General features: G+C 44.3%; 1 protein-coding gene across 12 annotated transcripts in view; it reads left to right on the forward strand.

The window, feature by feature from the left end:
- Nucleotides 1-18537, forward strand: part of DMD (dystrophin) — a 2510493-nt gene that overhangs the window by 1841680 nt on the left and 650276 nt on the right. For all 12 annotated transcript variants that reach the window (XM_033949686.1, XM_033949693.1, XM_033949692.1 and 9 more), the window contains one exon: nucleotides 10731-10895. In XM_033949686.1, the coding sequence (XP_033805577.1) occupies nucleotides 10731-10895 (165 nt within the window). The remainder of the gene's footprint in view (nucleotides 1-10730; nucleotides 10896-18537) is intronic.

Here is an 18537-nt window from a genome sequence, read left to right on the forward strand (position 1 = left end):
TAGGGACCTGGATTGGCTCCTGGGCTTGATGGACCATTGGTTTGACCCAGTGAAGCTCTTCTTATGTTCTTGTGTGTTTGGTTATAAACCACTTTGACATTTTCTGTACATCAAATAAAACTGAAACCGTTCTACCTTTCTTCAGCTCTAATAACAGTGGATTAAATGACATACATTTTCCTTCTCAGGAGTTATTCTAATAAGATGCAGCTGAGCATCGAGGAAGGTGAGGCAAACAGATGGAGCGGCCCTTTGCTCGTTCAGTTTCAGGTCTTTTCTGAAAGATTAGTTTCCCTGAAAGCAATAAACCAGTGTTCCAGCAGACACAGAACAGACTGTGCTCATATGTTATGTTATTTTGTTTGCTTTGTACGTCGATCTGCTGCTCCGACGCTGCTCATTTCTCGGCTGAAATGAACACGTTTGAGAATCTGGTGTCTCAGGAAGCCCAAGGAAGCAGGAAAGCATGGAGCAGGTGCACGCTTCGTCTTTGCAATGCGATGTAGGCGATTGTAGAGAGCAGACCTTAATCCGACAGAGCTGAAATGCATCTGCTGACTACGGAGCAACCGAACCAGGCCCCAGCCTTTACTGGAGCAGCAATTAAAAAATGAACCAGAAATTTGGCTTGCGGAGCAATCCGTGCATCCATTCGGAAGATTCCCACTAAGCAGTTTTGAGCAGTGTGGGAGTCTTCCACCGGCATGCCCGTGAAAATGCAATATCATCGTATCTCCCTGCACCAGTAGGAATGCCGGTGGAAGTCTCTCCACTGCGGGAACCTGTCTTCTGTATATTTTAATGGTCTCCTACATTCACACTTCTGCCACTGACACTCTGTGGCATCTTGGACAAATCACGTGAAGGGGCACAATCGAAAGGGACGTCTAAGTCCGTTTGCGTCTAAGTCGCAAGTCGTCCAAACTAAAAAAAACAGCCTAGGACACATTTACAAAAAATACATCCAAAATTTTTTTTGTTTCGAAAATCGTCTAGTTATACGTCCTGACGATCTGATCGTCCAAGCCGCTAAATCGTCCATCTTTATACTACATTTTCGTCCAACTTTTCGTCCAAGTCAAAAACGCCTAGAACAAGCCCTGTTGGACGTGGGAGGGGTCTGCAAAGTGATGGACTGCACACCCAGACATGTCACCTAAATAATGGGGTACCTTACAGGGCACTGCTGTGAACTTCACAAAAAGGGTGCCATGGCTTCTCCTCACTACAGTTCCCTTATAGGTCATGGTGAGCCCCCAAACCACCTCCAGAATCCCCTAGACCCACTTATCTACCACCCCAATAGCCCTTATGGCTGCAGGAGCCACTTATATGCTAGTACAAAAGGGTTTTGGGGGTGTATAGGGCAGTGCACATGTTTACGTATCAATGCAGTGATTACAGGGGCTTATGGGCATGGGTCCTTCTCTCTATGGGTCCCTAACCCACCCCCAAGACGGTTTAATCTGCCTCTGAGCTGGATGACTAGGCTTTCCTATGCCAGGCGGCCAGGTGATGGTCTGGAAGCTGAGTTATAAAGTTGTGATTAAAATTTTTATGGGGGTGGGGGGTCTGTTTTATGTGTTTTCAGTGCTTATCTGGTGACTTTAGCTGGGGTTTTGTGACTTAGACCATGTTTTAAATGATCACAACTTCCAAGTTCCGTCGATCCTGGGCTGTATAACTTTCGGTTATACATCCTGTACGACTAAGGGCTCCTTTTATCAAGGCGTGCTACGGGGGTTAGCGCGTCGGGCATTTCATCACGCGCTAACCCCTGCAGCAAGCCTAAAAATTAACGCCTCGTCAATGGAGGCGTTAGCGACTAACGCGGCAGGCGGTTGAACGCGTGGTATTCCGTGCGTTAACCGCCTACCAATTTCTCTGTCTCTACTAAGTCCATTCCCTTCAGTATCTTGAATGTTTCGATCATGTCCCCTCTCAGTCTTCTCTTCTTAAGGGAGAAGAGGCCCAGTTTCTCTAGCCTCTCATTGTACGGCAACTCCCCCAGTCCCTTAACGAGTTTTGTCGCTCTTCTAAGGACCTTTTCGAGTAGTACTATGTCCTTTTTGTTGGACGCAGTATTTCAGATGGGGGATGGAAGTGCAAAAACCCTTCTTTTTTTTCTCTTGCGTCGCTCTAGGATTTGCCCAGCATAGAACTCGTGCATTAGTATTTTGTAGGTTTCGAAAATGTTTGAGGTTGGCTTTTGAGATCCCAGCGTATAATAGAGCATTAGAATAGTCTTATCAAGACCATGGCATGGTATATGTAATACTTCTTTGTCTAGACAGCTTTTTATTGATTTCAATCGATGAAATGCAAAAACAAATCCAGATTTAAGCACATTGGAAAGAACAGAAAGAGTACGAATGAGCTTCATGCTTTGAATGTCAGCTTTGAATGCCAAAGACACAAAAAGGCGGTATATAAGCCCCCCCCCCCCCCCAGTCCCTTCCTGCTCCATGGCCTAAGCACCCTGTTATAAAATTAGCCTGATAAAGTTATTCCTGTCATTTCTGCCCTTCCCCCCACCTTTTCGGATTAAAAATGTGTTGAACTGGCAAAGTGCAGTTTCACACACTATAGAAAAATTTATGGTTCATGTTTTTTGACAATCCATAACCCTACTCCCCACTGCCCACCACCCTAGCCAGTACATTAACCATTCCTCCTAAATGTATCCTTGACATCAAGTTTGTCTTGGCTGTTTAGATTGTAAGCTCTTTGGAGCAGGGACTGTCTTCTTTATGACTCTACAGTGCTAAGTGCGTCTGGTAAACATAGAAACATAGAAATAGACGGCAGATAAGGGCCACGGCCCATCTAGTCTGCCCACCCCAATGACCCTTCCCTACCTTTCTCTGTGAATAGATCCCATGTGTCTATCCCATTTGGCCTTAAAATCAGGCACGCTGCTGGCCTCAATCACCTGAAGTGGAAGACTATTCCAGCGATCAACCACCCTTTCAGTGAAAAAGAATTTCCTGGTGTCCCTGTGGTAGCGCTTTAGAAATAATTCATAGTAGTAGTGTAAAGAGTTTCAGCCTTTGGGAAGCAGAGCTGAGCTTGTGATGTCATAATGCTTCATTCCACCAATAAGAGCCAACCTCATCAGTGATGTCACAATGGCTCGATTGTCCTGTACTCCCCTCTGCCCTCCAACCCAGCCAGCAGATTAACCCTTCCCTTTACTGTATCCATGACATCCTGTTTGTCTGTTTAGATTGTAAGCTCTTTGGAGCAGGGACTGTCTTCTTTGTGACTCTGTACAGCGCTGCGTACGTCTGGTAGCGCTATAGAAATAATTCATAGTAGTAATGTGAAGAGTTTCAGCCTTTGGGAAGCAGAGCTGAGCTTGTGATGTCATAATGCTTCATTCCACCAATAAGAGCCAACCTCATCAGTGATGTCACAATGGCTCGATTGTCCTGTACTCCCCTCTGCCCTCCAACCCAGCCAGCAGATTAACCCTTCCCTTTAATGTATCCATGATATCCTGCTTGTCTGTTTAGATTGTAAGCTCTTTGGAGCAGGGACTGTCTTCTTTGTGATTCTGTACAGTGCTGCGTACTTCTGGTAGCGCTATAGAAATAATAGCAGTAGTAGATCATTTTTTTGGAAAGAAGCACCGAAACAGTCCAGCAGCATCATTGCCAGTAAAGCTCCGCAGAACATGAAGTTTTTTCTCTAAGGTGCCCGGTTGTAAACGTGCCTTTTTATATCTAACCATTATACTCAGAATTCTGACGATCGGTAATGCTAAATGGAAAAAACAGTGCTAGAATTTAGTGAAAATGTTACGAAGGGTACATTTGAAAATAAATTTACCTGACAGATTCATTGATCTTAATAAAGCTGTCGGCGGACGATGATTGAAAACTTGCGTCTGAACCAAGAAAGAGATTTACAAGCTCCCTTCACGGGATATGAGCAGGGCCCACGTCCGAGTGGCTCGATCAAGGGTTTCTGTTTCACTTTTTTTCTTTTTTTACTTTCCTCAACCTTTCACAGTTGCTAAGTACGGATTCTTTACTTTCTTTTATTGTCAAGATCGATGTAACACATTCCTCCGACATTCTGTGCTATTTAAACTGGCAGGAACAGTTCCTGGTCGGTTGGATAACATTTGGCCAGCGAACTCTTCATCAGTGGGAGATCGCTGGTTATCTCCGCTGAATATTTGCATGCCGTCAACGTTTTGGCTATTCAAGCGCTGGCGGACTAAGTTTAGCAGGCAAATCGGACCGTATAAATAATAATAATTTTATTCTTACATACCGCCATACCGAAAAAGTTCTAGGCGGTTCAGTAGTCCTATCTTTTAACCGCTATTAGCTGAACATTCGCTTAGCCAGTTAAGTTAGAGCCAGCCAAAAAAGCGGATACTCTAGGTGATGACGGAAACAACCAAGTGTTGAATATCCGGATTGAGCGCCAGCTGAATAGCGGGCCCAGGGTGTATTTTGGAGGCTGAATTCAGCTGGTGGTGGTTTCTTTAAACTCTGACTGCTGGGGTTAAATTTGGAGCCAATACTGACTATCCGGGCACAAGATTTTAAGAGAAAATGGGATATTCACGTGGGATCTCTAAGGGAGTAAAGTCAGGGGGGTGGGTCATTAGAGTGGGCAGACTTGATGGGCTATGGCCCTTTTCTGCCGTCATATTCTATGTTTCTGTGTTTCTAAGATGGCCACCAGGAGTTATCTGAGTCCCACTGATAGTCAATGGCAGTACCTGGCCCTATTCAATGAAGACTCTCGACAAAGTATTCAAAGGCAAAGAGGTAACACTCCAAATGAAGATAAGACTTGTCCACCTACTCATTTTCGCAGCGGTCAGTTACAGATACGAACGCTGGATACTACAGAAGCAAGAAAAGTGCAGAGTAATGCATTTAGGAAGAAAGAACAAGGAACACATAAGAACATAAGAGCTGCCATCTCCGGATCAGACCTTCAGTCCATCAAGTCCAGCGATCCACACACGCGGAGGCCCAGCCAGGTGTACACCTGGCGTAATTTTAGTCACCCGTATCCCTCTATGCCTCTCGTAAGGAGATGTGCATCTAGTTTGCTTTTAAATCCTAGAACGAGTATAGAATGTCAGGAGCAACTCTGGGTAAGAGCGAACAAGAAAAGGACCTGGGCGAACTGATAGATAAGACTCTGAAACCGTCGGCACAATGCGCGACAGCGGCAAAGAAAGCAAATAGAATGTTAGGCATGATAAAGAAAGGAATCACGAGTAGATCGGAGAAAGTTATAATGCCGCTTTATAGAGCAATGGTCAGACTGTGTCCAACATTGGTCTCCCAACCTAAACAAGGATATAAAACTGCTGGAGAGGGTGCAGAGACGAGCAACGAAGCTAATAAAAGGTATGGAGAATTTGGAATACGAGGAACGACTTAAGAGACTGGGATTGTTCTCCCTTGAGAAAAGGAGACTGCGAGGGGATATGATCGAGACTTTCAAAATACTGAAAGGAATCGACAAAATAGAGCAGAAAAAAAAATTATTTACAATGTCCAATGTGACACAGACAAGAGGACATGGACTGAAGCTAAGGGGGGACAAGTCCAGGACAAATATCAGGAAGTTCTGCTTCACGCAACGAGTGGTGGACACCTGGAATGCTCTCCCAGGGGAGGTTATTGCGGAATCCACCGTTCTAGGATTTAAAAGCAAAGTAGGTGCACATCTACTTACGAGAGGCATAGAGGGATATGGGTGACTAAAATTACGCCAGGTGTACACCTGGCTGGGCCTCTGCGTGTGCGGATCACCAGACTTGATGGACTGAAGGTCTGATCTGGAGATGGCGGTTCTTATGTTCTTATGAATAGCAAGATTCCAGAACCCCAAAGAGTAGCAACATTCCAGAGCTGAGATTGTGACACTGACAAGAGGACATGGACTGAAGCTAAGGGGGGACAAGTCCAGGACAAATATCAGGAAGTTCTGCTTCACACAACGAGTGGTGGACACCTGGAATGCTCTCCCAGAGGAGGTTATTGCAGAATCCACCGTTCTAGGATTTAAAAGCAAACTAGACGCACATCTCCTTACGAGAGGCATAGAGGGATATGGGTGACTAAAATTACGCCAGGTGTACACCTGGCTGGGCCTCCGCATGTGCGGATCGCCGGACTCGATGGACCGAAGGTCTGATCAGGAGATGGCGGTTCTTATGTTCTTAAGACAGGAAGAAGATTGACTCATTTGAGCTTTGGTGCTAGAGAAAGATTTTAGGCGTGCCGAGGACCACCAGAAGAAATTGTTTGTGTAAGATTTATATTTGTCTGCATGAACCCATTTTCATTTTTTTTTTTCTAATTGGAGCTAGGTGTGTTTTTTTCAGTTATAGTGCCTTCAATAACCTTCAAATAAATAGTAGTGGTTTAGAACTGGGGTCAATTTGCACAGCAACTCCTTGTGACCTTGGGCAAATCATAGAACCCTCCATTGTCCCAGGTACAAAAACACCTTAGATTGGACAGAGAAAGTCCAGGCACGAGATCCTTTATCCGAAATCCTTGGGGCCAGGCGTATTTCTCTTTTTGAAAGTTATCCGTTTTTGGAATGATCATGTGAAGTCGGCCCTCCAACCTTTTCGGCTTCTCACTGCCACGCTGACTGGAATCTGCAGCTCTTTGCCACTTCTCAGCCCTCTGACCTGACTTGCACAGAGTTCAGGAGAAAAGGATGCGCCTGCATCAGTTTCAGCATGGGACACGGGGAAATTGACTACATCGGCTCATGTCAAATTTTGGTTTTCGGAGCTTTTCGGTTTTTGGAATTTTGGATAATGTATAAGAACATAAGAAATGCCTACACCGGATCAGACCTGGGGTCCATCCAGTCCGGTGATCCGCACACGCGGAGGCTCAGCCAGGCGTACCCTGGTGCATACATTAGTACTACTTGAAAGGGTCCAGAGAAGAGTGACTAAAATGGTTAAGGGGCTGGAGGAGTTGCCGTACAGTGAGAGATTAGAGAAACTGGGCCTTTTCTCCTTCGAACAGAGGAGATTGAGAGGGAACATGATCGAAACATTCAAAGTATTGAAGGGAACAGACTTAGTACACAGTTCTTCAACCACCAGTTCGCGGACCTGTGCCGGTCCGCAGAAAATTCCTGCCGGTCCGCGCAGGGCCGGCGAGATGGACAACGTTAAATTTCCTGCCCTGGGGGTATTCGTGGAAATCTTCTGTTCCTCCCAGCCTCGGGCGATCAAGACAGGCTGCCGACGTCGGGCATTCCCTCTGTGAGTCTCGCCTATGCGGAAACAGGAAGTTGGAACAAAATAGGCGGGACTCAGAGAGGGAAAGCCCAACGTCGGCAGCCTGTCTTGATCGCTGCCCCTGCCGAGTCGCCGAAGAGGGCCCCGGGGAAGGTGCAGGTAGAAGGGAGATGGTCAGCATGCGTGGGGGGAGGTGGGAGTCAGCTTGTGGATTGGGGCCATCAGCTGCGTCTGTGCTGAGAGTCTGCCCATGAGCAGGATGTGGCGGGTAGGGGCCTCCGGCTCATCTTGGATGGCAGGGCCTGCGGTGCAAAGCTGTTTTTGCCGGCTTTGGGGGGTCGCGAATGTGCAGGGCACAGCAGGAGTAAGACAGTGGCTGTCTCCTCTCCTAGCAGCTCTGTACTTACCAGGGCAGTGATTCACTTTGGCAACTTCCCCTTTCCTCAGAGGCGGCAACGGACCCAAGGCTGCCTAAGGAAATTACTGCTGCAGGCAAGTACTGAGAGCTGCTGGAAGGAGAGGAAGCCACTGATGGAGGCTGGGAAGCTGCTGGATAAAGGGAGAGCTGCTACTGCATCTGGAGGGAGGTAGAAAGAGAGATGCTGCTGGGAGGGGAAGAGGGAAAGGGATGGGAAGAGAGCTACTGTTGGATAGGGGGGCGGGGGAAAGGAGAAGGAAAAAAGGAAGGGAACAGCTGGCAGGGAGATTAGAGGAGAGAAAGGGGAGAGACAGGAATAAGAAAGTAGAGAGAGATTGATGCTGGAAAGGGGGTCAGCAGAGAAATGAGAGAGGGATAAAGATGCTAGATCTGGTGTAGGAGAGATAAAAATGAAGAAAGCAGTGAAGCTGGAATGATGTAAAAAGGAGAGAGGAGGCACAGGCTGGATGGAAAGGGGAGAGGGGCATAGAAAGAAGTCAGATACATATGGAAGGGGGAGAGGCCAGACAGTGGATGGAACGGGCAGACGCTGGAAGGAAAAGAGTGGAAAGAAGATGAAAGCAGAGACCACAAAAGGTAGAAAAAATCATTTTATTTCTATTTTGTCATTACAATATATCAGATTTGAAATATATATCCTGCTAGAGACATAACTGGGGACTGCAAAGCCTAACACTATTCCTGTCATGTGTGACTGCAGTAGTCTGTTAGCATGATATTTCTGTGTAGCATTCTGTAATAATTTGGCTTGATCAGTTTTCTTGATAGTAGAGGGGATATATGTGAAGGGGAGGGGAGACAGGGGTTTTGTTGGTCCTTGCTCTGAATATTTATATTTATAAAATGAGAATTGTACAGAATATTGTTTCTTTTTATACTTTAATAAAATACATTCAATATAAAATCATAATTGAGGCTTGTGCAGATGGGATCAGATGGTTTGTGGGGACCGAGCTTGCGGAGACGGGGCGAAAATGTGTTTTTTATTTCGGTCTTAGTAGTTTGCCGGTCCACAAAATAATTCTTTTATTTCTGCCGGTCCACGGGTGTAAAAAGGTTGAAGAACACTGACTTAGTAGATAAGGACAGGTTGTTCACCCTCTCCAAGGTAGAAAGAACGAGAGGGCACTCTCTAAAGTTAAAAGGGGACAGATTCAAACGTAAGGAAGTTCTTCCTCACCCAGAGAGTGGTAGAAAACTGGAACGCTCTTCCGGAGTCATAGGAGAAAACACCCTCCAGGGATTCAAGACGATGTTAGATAAGTTCCTGCAGAACACGGACGTACGCTGATAGGGCTGGTCTCGGTCAAGGTGCTGGTCTTTGACCCGAGGGCCGCCGCATGAGCGGACTGCTGGGCGCATTGGACCACTGGTCTGACCCAGCAGCGGCACGTCTTATGTTCTTAGTAGGAGTATGCAAATCCTGGCTTTCTACATTTATTCAATATGCAAATGTAAATGCCAGTATTTGCACCTGGAACCCACAGAAAGGGCTTCTAATACAACCTCCATAAGGTCACTGAATGCAGACACTTTAAAAAGCAACTAAATGTTCTTAATGCCGAGTGATTGTACAAAACATGACCTTTCCTTCAGCGGGATCCAAAAGGAGACCAGCGGAATTAAAAAAAAGACAAAAAAACCCATGCAATTGTTTAATATTTGTTCACCTATCTGCTTCAAAGAATGATCTTAGGGTTTGTTTGTCTACGTAATGGCTTTTACCAGCTCAAAATTCAGATTTAGCTTGCAAAGGTTGTGTGAAAAATGAAGGGCAATGTAGTGAAATTAGGCCAAATTCTGAATAGATTTAGCATAGAAGAGAAGAGAACGAGCTTTTAATTGCTTTCCTTCACAACAGGAGACGTCCTGTACCAGTGAATTTTGTCATGCTTAACAGGATTAGGAGAAAACGAGAAGTGATTTGACTTATGAGCCTGCCTTTCTTGATGGAAATGTGTGAGGCAGAATTAATAGCAACAGAGGCCATTTGTACACGATGCTGAATATATCAGTGGGAGCAATAAGTCTCCTTTGACATTCGCTAATAAACCTCTGTTTGAGCTGTCTCTTTGTTTTTGGCAGATGGAACAAATGCTTATTTTCCAAATGAGTACCGTATTGGCTGGAGAGGAGCAAATGGGGATGTCCCCCTCACGCCCACCCCACTCCCATCCTTTGCCCACCTCAGTTGTGGTCGTCGTGGCCACCCTCGTTGCTTTCCTGTCTCTGGGGGGGGGTTCGATATATGGTCTTTTCAAGTGACTCATCATTGGAGATTAGTATTCTCGAGTCTTCATTAGCAATCCTTCGCAACCAAGTGAAAAGATTGTACCGCTGCCATTAACACAATAAAATTCAGGGTGGAATTTGCATTTTGATTGCATTCACTATATATCTCGCACACATCATCAGTTTTTAAACCGTTTCTGTATTGTACTGCAAGCTCGTTTGGAGGGAGCGACTCCAGGCATAACTAATTTCCTTCTAACAGGAATCTATTAGCACATGTCTCAAGGAAGACCTTGGTTCCTATCTTCCACCATCAGCTTTGGGGGACAAAGCCAGTGTTTAACGTTTTTTGGGGGGGCTGCATTTGGATAATCAGCCTCAGAGCATTTCCTAAACTTCCTCCCCGTTTTAGATTTTTCTCGGCATCTTGTTACTGTCTTTCCGAGGACTGAAATATCTAATTTTTAGAGGTGTAATGTGAACATTTGTTCCTTGAAGTACTCAGTCTTGACCAGGAAAACATCTTTTGAATGATAAAACGCAGAGAGCATGCAAAGAAGAAAATGAGAAATGAGAAAACGGTAACATCTTTGAAAGAGGTCTTCACTTACACTGATTAAAGAGACCCATTAAGGCAGTGCAGTCTTAGAATACTGATCTCTGTGGGGGCAGATATGGAATAACTCTTGCTCTGCTTAATAAATCAACATATATTTCTACTATGCATTTCACCATTCAATTATAACACAATTTTTTTTTTATCGCTGGTGGGTGTGACCGCCATACCAAAATGCTGTGTGCTTTCTTTTGCAGGTATCGAAGGACTTGCCAGGAAAACAGAAAGAAATTGAGGATCTCATAAAGAATTTTGTCCAGTTTGAACAACAGCTGAATCAGCTGGAGCTCTGGGTGTCACCAGTTAAGGACCAACTGGAGCTCTACAATCAAGTTGGCATTCCTGGGTCATTTGATATTAAGGTAATACATGAAAAGTGGCGAAGTAAGGGTAGGAGGTGCCCCCTGCACCCTCCTCTCCATGTCCCCCCCCCCCCCCCGGCTCCTTCCTGTCTTCCCCTCCCCACTCCACACTTATGCTCTCCCTCCCCCCCCATAGCTCTAAATCTTCACCAGCACGAGTGGCTTCTCCAGCATGCTCCTCACAGCAGCGTTGCATTTCCCTCTGATGTTACTTCCTGGTCCCCTGACCCGGAAGTGATCCAGAGGGGAACCAGGCTGGCGCGAGCAACAGGCAGAGGAAGTTGTTTGTGCTATCAAAGATCAATAGAGGTACGGGGTGAGGGAGAAGGATGGCGCAAGCAGGGCAGGGTGGAGAGGTGCTGGCGCCCCCACCCACACGGCGCCTGAGGGGTCCTCCCCCTCCCCCACTATGCCACTGTCAGCCACTATACTTCAAAGGTCTTAAAAACCATTCCATTTTTTCCAGATTGACAAGGTGGTTCCGTTCCGCATGAGTCTTATTTGCTAATACACTGCGTCCCCAGTTTTTGAGAGATTGTGCTAATATGATTGTGCTGTAATTGAAGGTTTTTTTTTAATGTATTTTGTCTGGAACTATTATGAATGTTTTTATTGTTAATTGCTTCGGAATCGGTGGTCTATAAATTTTAGAGATAAATGATGATCACCTTGGGTGCTGGGCTTCCTGAGGCTAAAGCCAGAATTTATCCAGAAAGTGCCAGTCTTCAGCGCCGATCTCTGAACAGTGACCCAGACCATATTGGCACTGGATAAATCTCAGTGCCACTCCTGAACCACCCCAACACTCTCTGAAGGTAAATGTACGTCACGGGGTGTCTCAAAATCTGATTCTAATCTCCATTTATGGCCGGTCTTCTCCTTTTATCAACTGGCTTAATGGTTCTGTCTGAGAACCTGATATTCTAAACTTACCGCGCCTTTAACGATCTCACTGGTTTAGCATCAAAGTATTTTACCATCTGATGCTTATAATGGTTCTGTGCAGTCTTTTCCGTGCTTCTTGGCATCCTTCGATCAAGTTTATTCAAGTTTCAAGTTTATTAGATTTTAATATACCGACCATCAAACAAATATCTGGCCGGTTTACATTAAATTATTTAAAAAAAGTAAGGCAAAAGAAATTGAAATGGTAAATATTTAAAAGTGCATAGAGTGGACATAAAAGACATTAACAGGACAAACTTGACAGTGTGGATAAAAGGGAATGGGAGGGCAAAGTTACATGTTTTGAGAGAAAAGGAGAAAGGGGAATTGGGATAAAACATATAGGATGGGGTAGGTTTTTTGAGAGAGAAATAAAAGAGAAGAAAAAAAGAAAAAGAAAAAAAAAAGATAGAAAATAATATGAATGGAATAAAAGGGAGGAGTAGAGTCTAAACAGAAGAGAATGCGTCGCGAAATAAGAAAGTCTTCAGGCTTATTTTAAATTTATCTAGATGGAGTTCGTCTCGAAGTTGTTGTGGTAGAGAGTTCCACAGAGTTGGGGCAGATACAGCAAAATTTATTTTCCTTGTATAATAGAACTCTTTTATGGAGGGAATTAAAAAAAGTTTTTGATTCGTTGATCTCAAGGTTCATGGAGAACATTGAGGAATGAGAAGTTTATGAAGGTATTCCTGGTATTCCTGGACGGATTCCTGAAGGATAAAGGGATCATGGGATACTGAGGGAGGAGCTGGGATGTAACACAAGTATAGAAAGCTAACCAGGTAATAAGTATAGAAACCCAATCAGGTCGTGCATGTGCAAGACCGGAGGGTTAGGACTTCGATAGGAAGATAGGACTTCAATGAGAAACCAAGGTGGCAAGGGAGCCACTTCTGGTGATACAGACAGGTCGTGACCTGTTTGGGCCGCCGCGGGAGCGGACTGCTGGGCGGGATGGACCTGTGGTCTGACCCGGCGGAGGCACTGCTTATGTTCTTATGTTCTTATGTATGAAGGTTGATGAGAAGACTTTATTTTGAAGGTTAGGAGGATGATTTTATAAGTGATTCGATGAGCCACCGGAGTAACATGATCATATTTGCCTAGTTTATAGATGAGTTTTATTGCAGGATTTTGCATTAATTGGAGGCATCGGATTTCTTTTCGGAGGAGACCGTTAAGAAGGGAATTACAGTAATCTGAGTGGGAAATAATTAAAGAATGAACAAGAATTTTGATTGATTCGGTCTCCAAAATTGAAGTTAACGAGCGGATAATGCGAAGTTTGTAGAAACAGGGTTTTACGACCGAACTAATATGGTCGTGAAATGATAATACTATGGGCTCCTTTTACGAAGGCGCATTAGCGGTTTAACGAGCGTAATAGCGCGTGCTAAACCACCGGCCGCGCTAGCCGCTACCACCGCCTCTTGAGCAGGCAGTAGTTTTTCGGCTAGCGCGTGATTAAAAGCCGCTAACGCGGCTTCGTAAAAGGAGCCCTATGTAAATGTAGTTCAGTGGGGTCATTAATATTAAAATGAGCACCCCGGGTGATGCCCAGACATGGCCTGGTGACGCACGGAATGAAGCGACGACCTTTAACGTTCCAAAATTACCGGCAGGTCTGGAGGTGCTGGTTGATTACTTGAGAGATGGAAGTTAAAGATATATTTATCATATATGTGTTTGTGAAAAGCGTGTCTCACGCGTGTCTCTTAAAGGCGCGTCTCATGCACATTCATTAAAAGCATATGCTGGCAGGTTTGGGGCTGCCGATGGTAGTTCCCTGCCACTCCCCTCTCTGTGGCATCGGCGGATACTGATGTGTACCTATGATCGACGGTCATGCGTGCCTACGGTGTAGCATTTCCGGGTGCATCCGCCCATTTATGCCACTTTCAGTGGACTATTCTGTGCCTGTGTCAGTCGCTTTCTCCAATGATGGAATTTCCGTGGACCTCCGCAGAGCTCTTTTCCATGCAAAATTTCTGCAGCATCGTTCATCTTTTTGAAATCGGAAAATTTACCGGCACCACAACGACCCACCGGATTTTAACAATAAGTTTAGAACATCGGGGTCTGAGAGAGGTAATGATTATAGTAGAAATCAGCACCCAAAAGTATTCTATAACTGCCAGAATACTAGAGTAAGACCGCATTTTAAGAATATAAGATTTGCCATACTGGGAAGGTCTATCAAGTCCAGTATCCTGTTTCCAACAGTGGCCGACCCAGGTCCCAAGCACCTAGGTAGATCCCAAGTAATAAAACAGATTCTCTGCTGCTTCTCCTAGGAATAAGCAGTGGATTTCCCTAAGCCATCTCAATAATGGTCTATGGACTTTTCTTTTAGGAACCTGTCCAAACCTTTCTTAAACCCCGCTAAGCTAACTGGTTTGAACACATTCTCCTAATTTCAGACATGAGCAGTTCCAGCAGCCAAATGACAGCTGGAAATGCGTACACCTAACTATAGGCAGATTGGCACATAAATGTAGTGTTCTGTAACCTGTGCATGTAACGGCAAGAAATGCTTCTGATCCATCCATGCCTCTCCCCTATTCATACCTCTCTTGGAGTTGAGTGCTCTGGAATTTGAGCAGCGGCGCACAACTTATAAAATCCCAACTAAGAGCAGTTAAGCACACAACTGCTACATAGTGCCAATTAGCACTAATTAACATCAATTATAGTCAATCATTGGTTGTTAAGAGCAATTAGAATGTAATTAGTAAATTAAGTTGGATGCTGACCCTACCCTATTCTATTATTTATCCATGCAAATTTATGGAACTTTCTAGAATTAGGGGGCTAGTCCATTGTTGTCTGAAAGTGACCACATTCAGCTTTCTTCAATTTTCTGCTTCCTTCTCAAATCTGGCTACTTTCCATGTCTTTCCTTCTCATCTATCCATGTGTGCCATTTCCTCCCTCTTTCTTCTCCCCTATTCCCATCTATCCATAAACAGCATTTCTTCCATCTCTCTTCCCTTCCCCACCCCTGCCATCCCTGTGCACATGTCCTCCCTCGCTCTCTCTCCTTCCCTGTGTACCCTCTCCTCCCTCCCGATGATGAAGACCACGCACCATTATAGTAGCCGTCCTCTGGACAGACTCCATCCTTTTTAAATCTTTTTGAAGGTGCGGCCTCCAGAATTGTACACAATATTCTAAATGAGGTCTCACCAGAGTTTTATACAGGGACATCAGTACCTCCGTTTTCCTACTGGCCATACCTCTCCCTATGCAACTTAGCATCCTTCTAGCTTTTGCTGTCACATTTTCAATCTGTTTGGCCACCTTAAGTCTTTTTTGTAACATCGCTGTCTATGTACAGTCTCTTCCTTTGTAAATCACTCTGAACTGCTTGTGGTATTGCGGTATGCAAAAATAAAGTTATTATTATTGTATGTGCAAGTTTGAGGCATGCCCACATCCCCTCTATAATCATTCAATCAGAAATTCTTCAGTGTAATATATTACTCCCAGACTTATAGATGCTAAAGATAAGAAGTAACTCAACGAGGCACCACATCAAACACCACAAAGCCAACCAAGGTGACACCTCTATAGGGAAACATTTTCAGGAGAAAAGCACTGCAGAATAGAAAAGGAAATTGTAAAACGATCCAGGAATACAAGACTCTTGAAGTTTAAATGATTAAAAGATTGTGATTGGATGTGATGATCTTAAGGTGGCCGAACAGGTTGAAAAGGTGACGGCGAAAGCTAGAAGGATGCTAGGGTGCATAGGGAGCGGTATGGCCAGTAGGAAAAAGGAGGTATTGATGCCTCTTATAAGACTCTAGTGAGACCTCATTTAGAATACTGTGTACAATTCTGGAGGCTAAAAAGGATGGAGTCGGGTCCAGACAGGAAGGCTACTAAAAAGGCATATGGGGACAGACTTAAAGATCTCAATCTGTATATTTTGGAGGAAAGGTGGGAGAGGAAAGATATGATAGAGAAGCTTAAATACCTATGTGGCATAAATGTGCATGAGTCGAGTCTCTTTCATTTGGGAAAGGAAACTCTGCAATAAAAGGGCATAGGATGAAGTTAAGAGGTGAAAGGCTCCGGGGAAATCTTAGGAAATGCTTTTTTTACGGAAAGGGTGGTAGATGCGTGGAATAGTCTCCCGGAGAGGTGGTGGAGACAGGGACTGTGTCTGAATTCAAGAGGGCCTGGGATAGGCACGTGGGACCTCTCGGAGAGAGAAAGAGATAATAATGGTTACTATGGATGGGCAGACTGGATGGGCCATTTGGCCTTTATCTGCCGTCATGTTCCTATATTTCTATTTGGGTTTCCTTATCACATTATAAATCATAGAATTATGCTGTGTTGTCACTTTCTGGTCCACCCCCCCCCCTCCCTCGACCTTTTCCTTTGAAACTGTAATTGGAATGTTTTTATGTTTTACTGTTTCAAGGCTTCCAAATTTGGAACTGCCTCTCGACCTGCTTATGTCAGACCTCCTCCTATCTTCAGTTTAGGAAAATGCTAAAAACGCATCTATTTTCGTTATAGTCTTGCTATGATTCATAATGTTTTTGTTGCTAACCTTATTAATCTTATGTAGGCATTTGCGGAGTATAAGAAACAATATGGTATGGTATGATTTTGGCCAGGTATTAGGGACCTGCGTTGGCCACCGTGAGAACAAGCTACTGAGCTTGATGGACCATTGGTCTGACCCAGAATGACTATTCTTATGTGAGTCAAGTATAGGATAATGGAGCCATTGTGACATCACTGATGAGGTTGGCTCTTAGGCATTATGACATCACAATCTCATCTCTGGAATGTTGCCCGCATTGGGGTTCCAGAATCTTGCTATTCTTTGAGATGCTGAAATGTTACTACTCTTTGGGGTTTTGCCGGGTATTAGTGATCTGGACTGGCCACCGTGAAGACGGAATACTGGGCTTGATGAACCTTTGTTCTGACCCAGTAAGGCTATTCTTATGGTCTTAAGTAGTCTGATATTGTCCTTTCCTCATATTGTCCTGACCTGAGGAAGAAGGTTCTGGCCTTCGAAAGCTAGTCAAAATGTATTAACTTACTCCAATAAAAAAAGAATCGACTTATTTTTCTTCTTCTATTTATTAACATATCAAAGTGAAACAAGATTAGCTTCTTCCCTGTAGTCGAATGACAGCATTGCAAGATAGCCACAAAATATTTTGACAAGTTTTAAATCAACCCATTTCACAAACTCTGGAAAACACTGCTAATGAGAAACAGATAGTAGACATGATTTTAATAAGATCTTTATTTTAAAAGAGAGTAAGGCAGCAATGTTCTCTCTGCGTATTTGTTCTGAAATACAATGGGGGATGAATACCAGGTGTGAAATGCAAAATCCGTTCTTCTGTCATGGATGTCGCTTGGTTTGAGCCATTACAGGAGGGTGCTGAAACGTTCTCAGCCCAACCAAGAAGGGAATGACGTGGAGCCATGAAACTTACTACTTATTCCACACTTTTCTTGACACTTTTCGTATCAATGAGGCAAATACATCTAGTAAGCGGGCACAAATAGAGGGAAATCACTGATGAGGTTGGCTCTCAGGCATTGGTGGAATGAGACATTCTGACATCACAATAGGAGGGGCCACTGAAGAGTTCCCAGCCCAACCAAGAAGAGATCGATGAGGAGCCTCGAAACTTACAAGTTATTCCACATATTCACCCCTAAGTTCAACACACTTGGCACATTGTGTCTGAAGTTTCTGTAACCCTACCCAAAAAATTATCTGATGGCTCGTCACTGAAATAGTGCTCTGCTGCTGCAGTCACCTCCAAATCACTCAAATTGTTTGGAAACAGAAATTAGTCAGATGGAGCAAGATCTGGTGAGTAGGGTGGATGGTCTATGCACTGAAACCCAACTGCGTCAAAACATCCATCATTTTACCAGCCTTGTGAGCAGGTGCCTTGTCTTGCAAAAAGAGAACTCCTTGCCCCAGCTTCCCTCTCCTTTTTTCTTTCAATGCCTCCTTTAATCCGCACAGCAAGTTACTCCTTGGAAGATAGTCAATTATTACAACACCTTCCTGATCTCAAAACACGGTGGCCATGGCCTTTCCTGCTGACTCTAGGGTGACAAAATAACGCTCTGAATTGAGGAGCTTCACAGCACCCCTTCGTATAAGAAACTTCACGAGCACTGAATTTTCAAATGGCTCATTGGCAGATGATGATGGCATTTCATAAGATTTCTTTTTTCAAAAAAAAAAAAAAAAGATCTTGATGTACACCAGCGGTTCTGGGTAATTGTGTCTTTCTTCTGTGCTAATTGCGTTCTGTTCACCGAGCGTCGCCACTTTGGGTAATATACTTTCCAACAGCATGTGGTCAGCAAGCATCTGCAGAGCAGAACCGACTCCTGGTTTTTATTATTCCATATGCTGCTTCAGATGTTAATGTCTGCCTAAAAAAAATTACTGCTGGGAGTCGTATAATCTTTCTTTACGTCTGCTGAACAGCTAATATAGAAAATGTCAGAGGACGTTTTACATCTGCCAACTGCCAGCTTCCATTCAGATGTAGGCAGAGGATGTATACGAACTGGGCAAATCGACTTCTGCAGAATTGTATGGTTCCTTCACCTTTAAGTACACAGCTATTAAAATGCTGTCAGAAGAGAAAAAGTGTGCATGCAGTTTTCTAGAATTTTCTGTATTGTATGA

The sequence above is a fragment of the Geotrypetes seraphini genome, chromosome 6 (assembly GCF_902459505.1).
Source record: "Geotrypetes seraphini chromosome 6, aGeoSer1.1, whole genome shotgun sequence".
Classification (NCBI taxonomy): domain Eukaryota; kingdom Metazoa; phylum Chordata; class Amphibia; order Gymnophiona; family Dermophiidae; genus Geotrypetes; species Geotrypetes seraphini.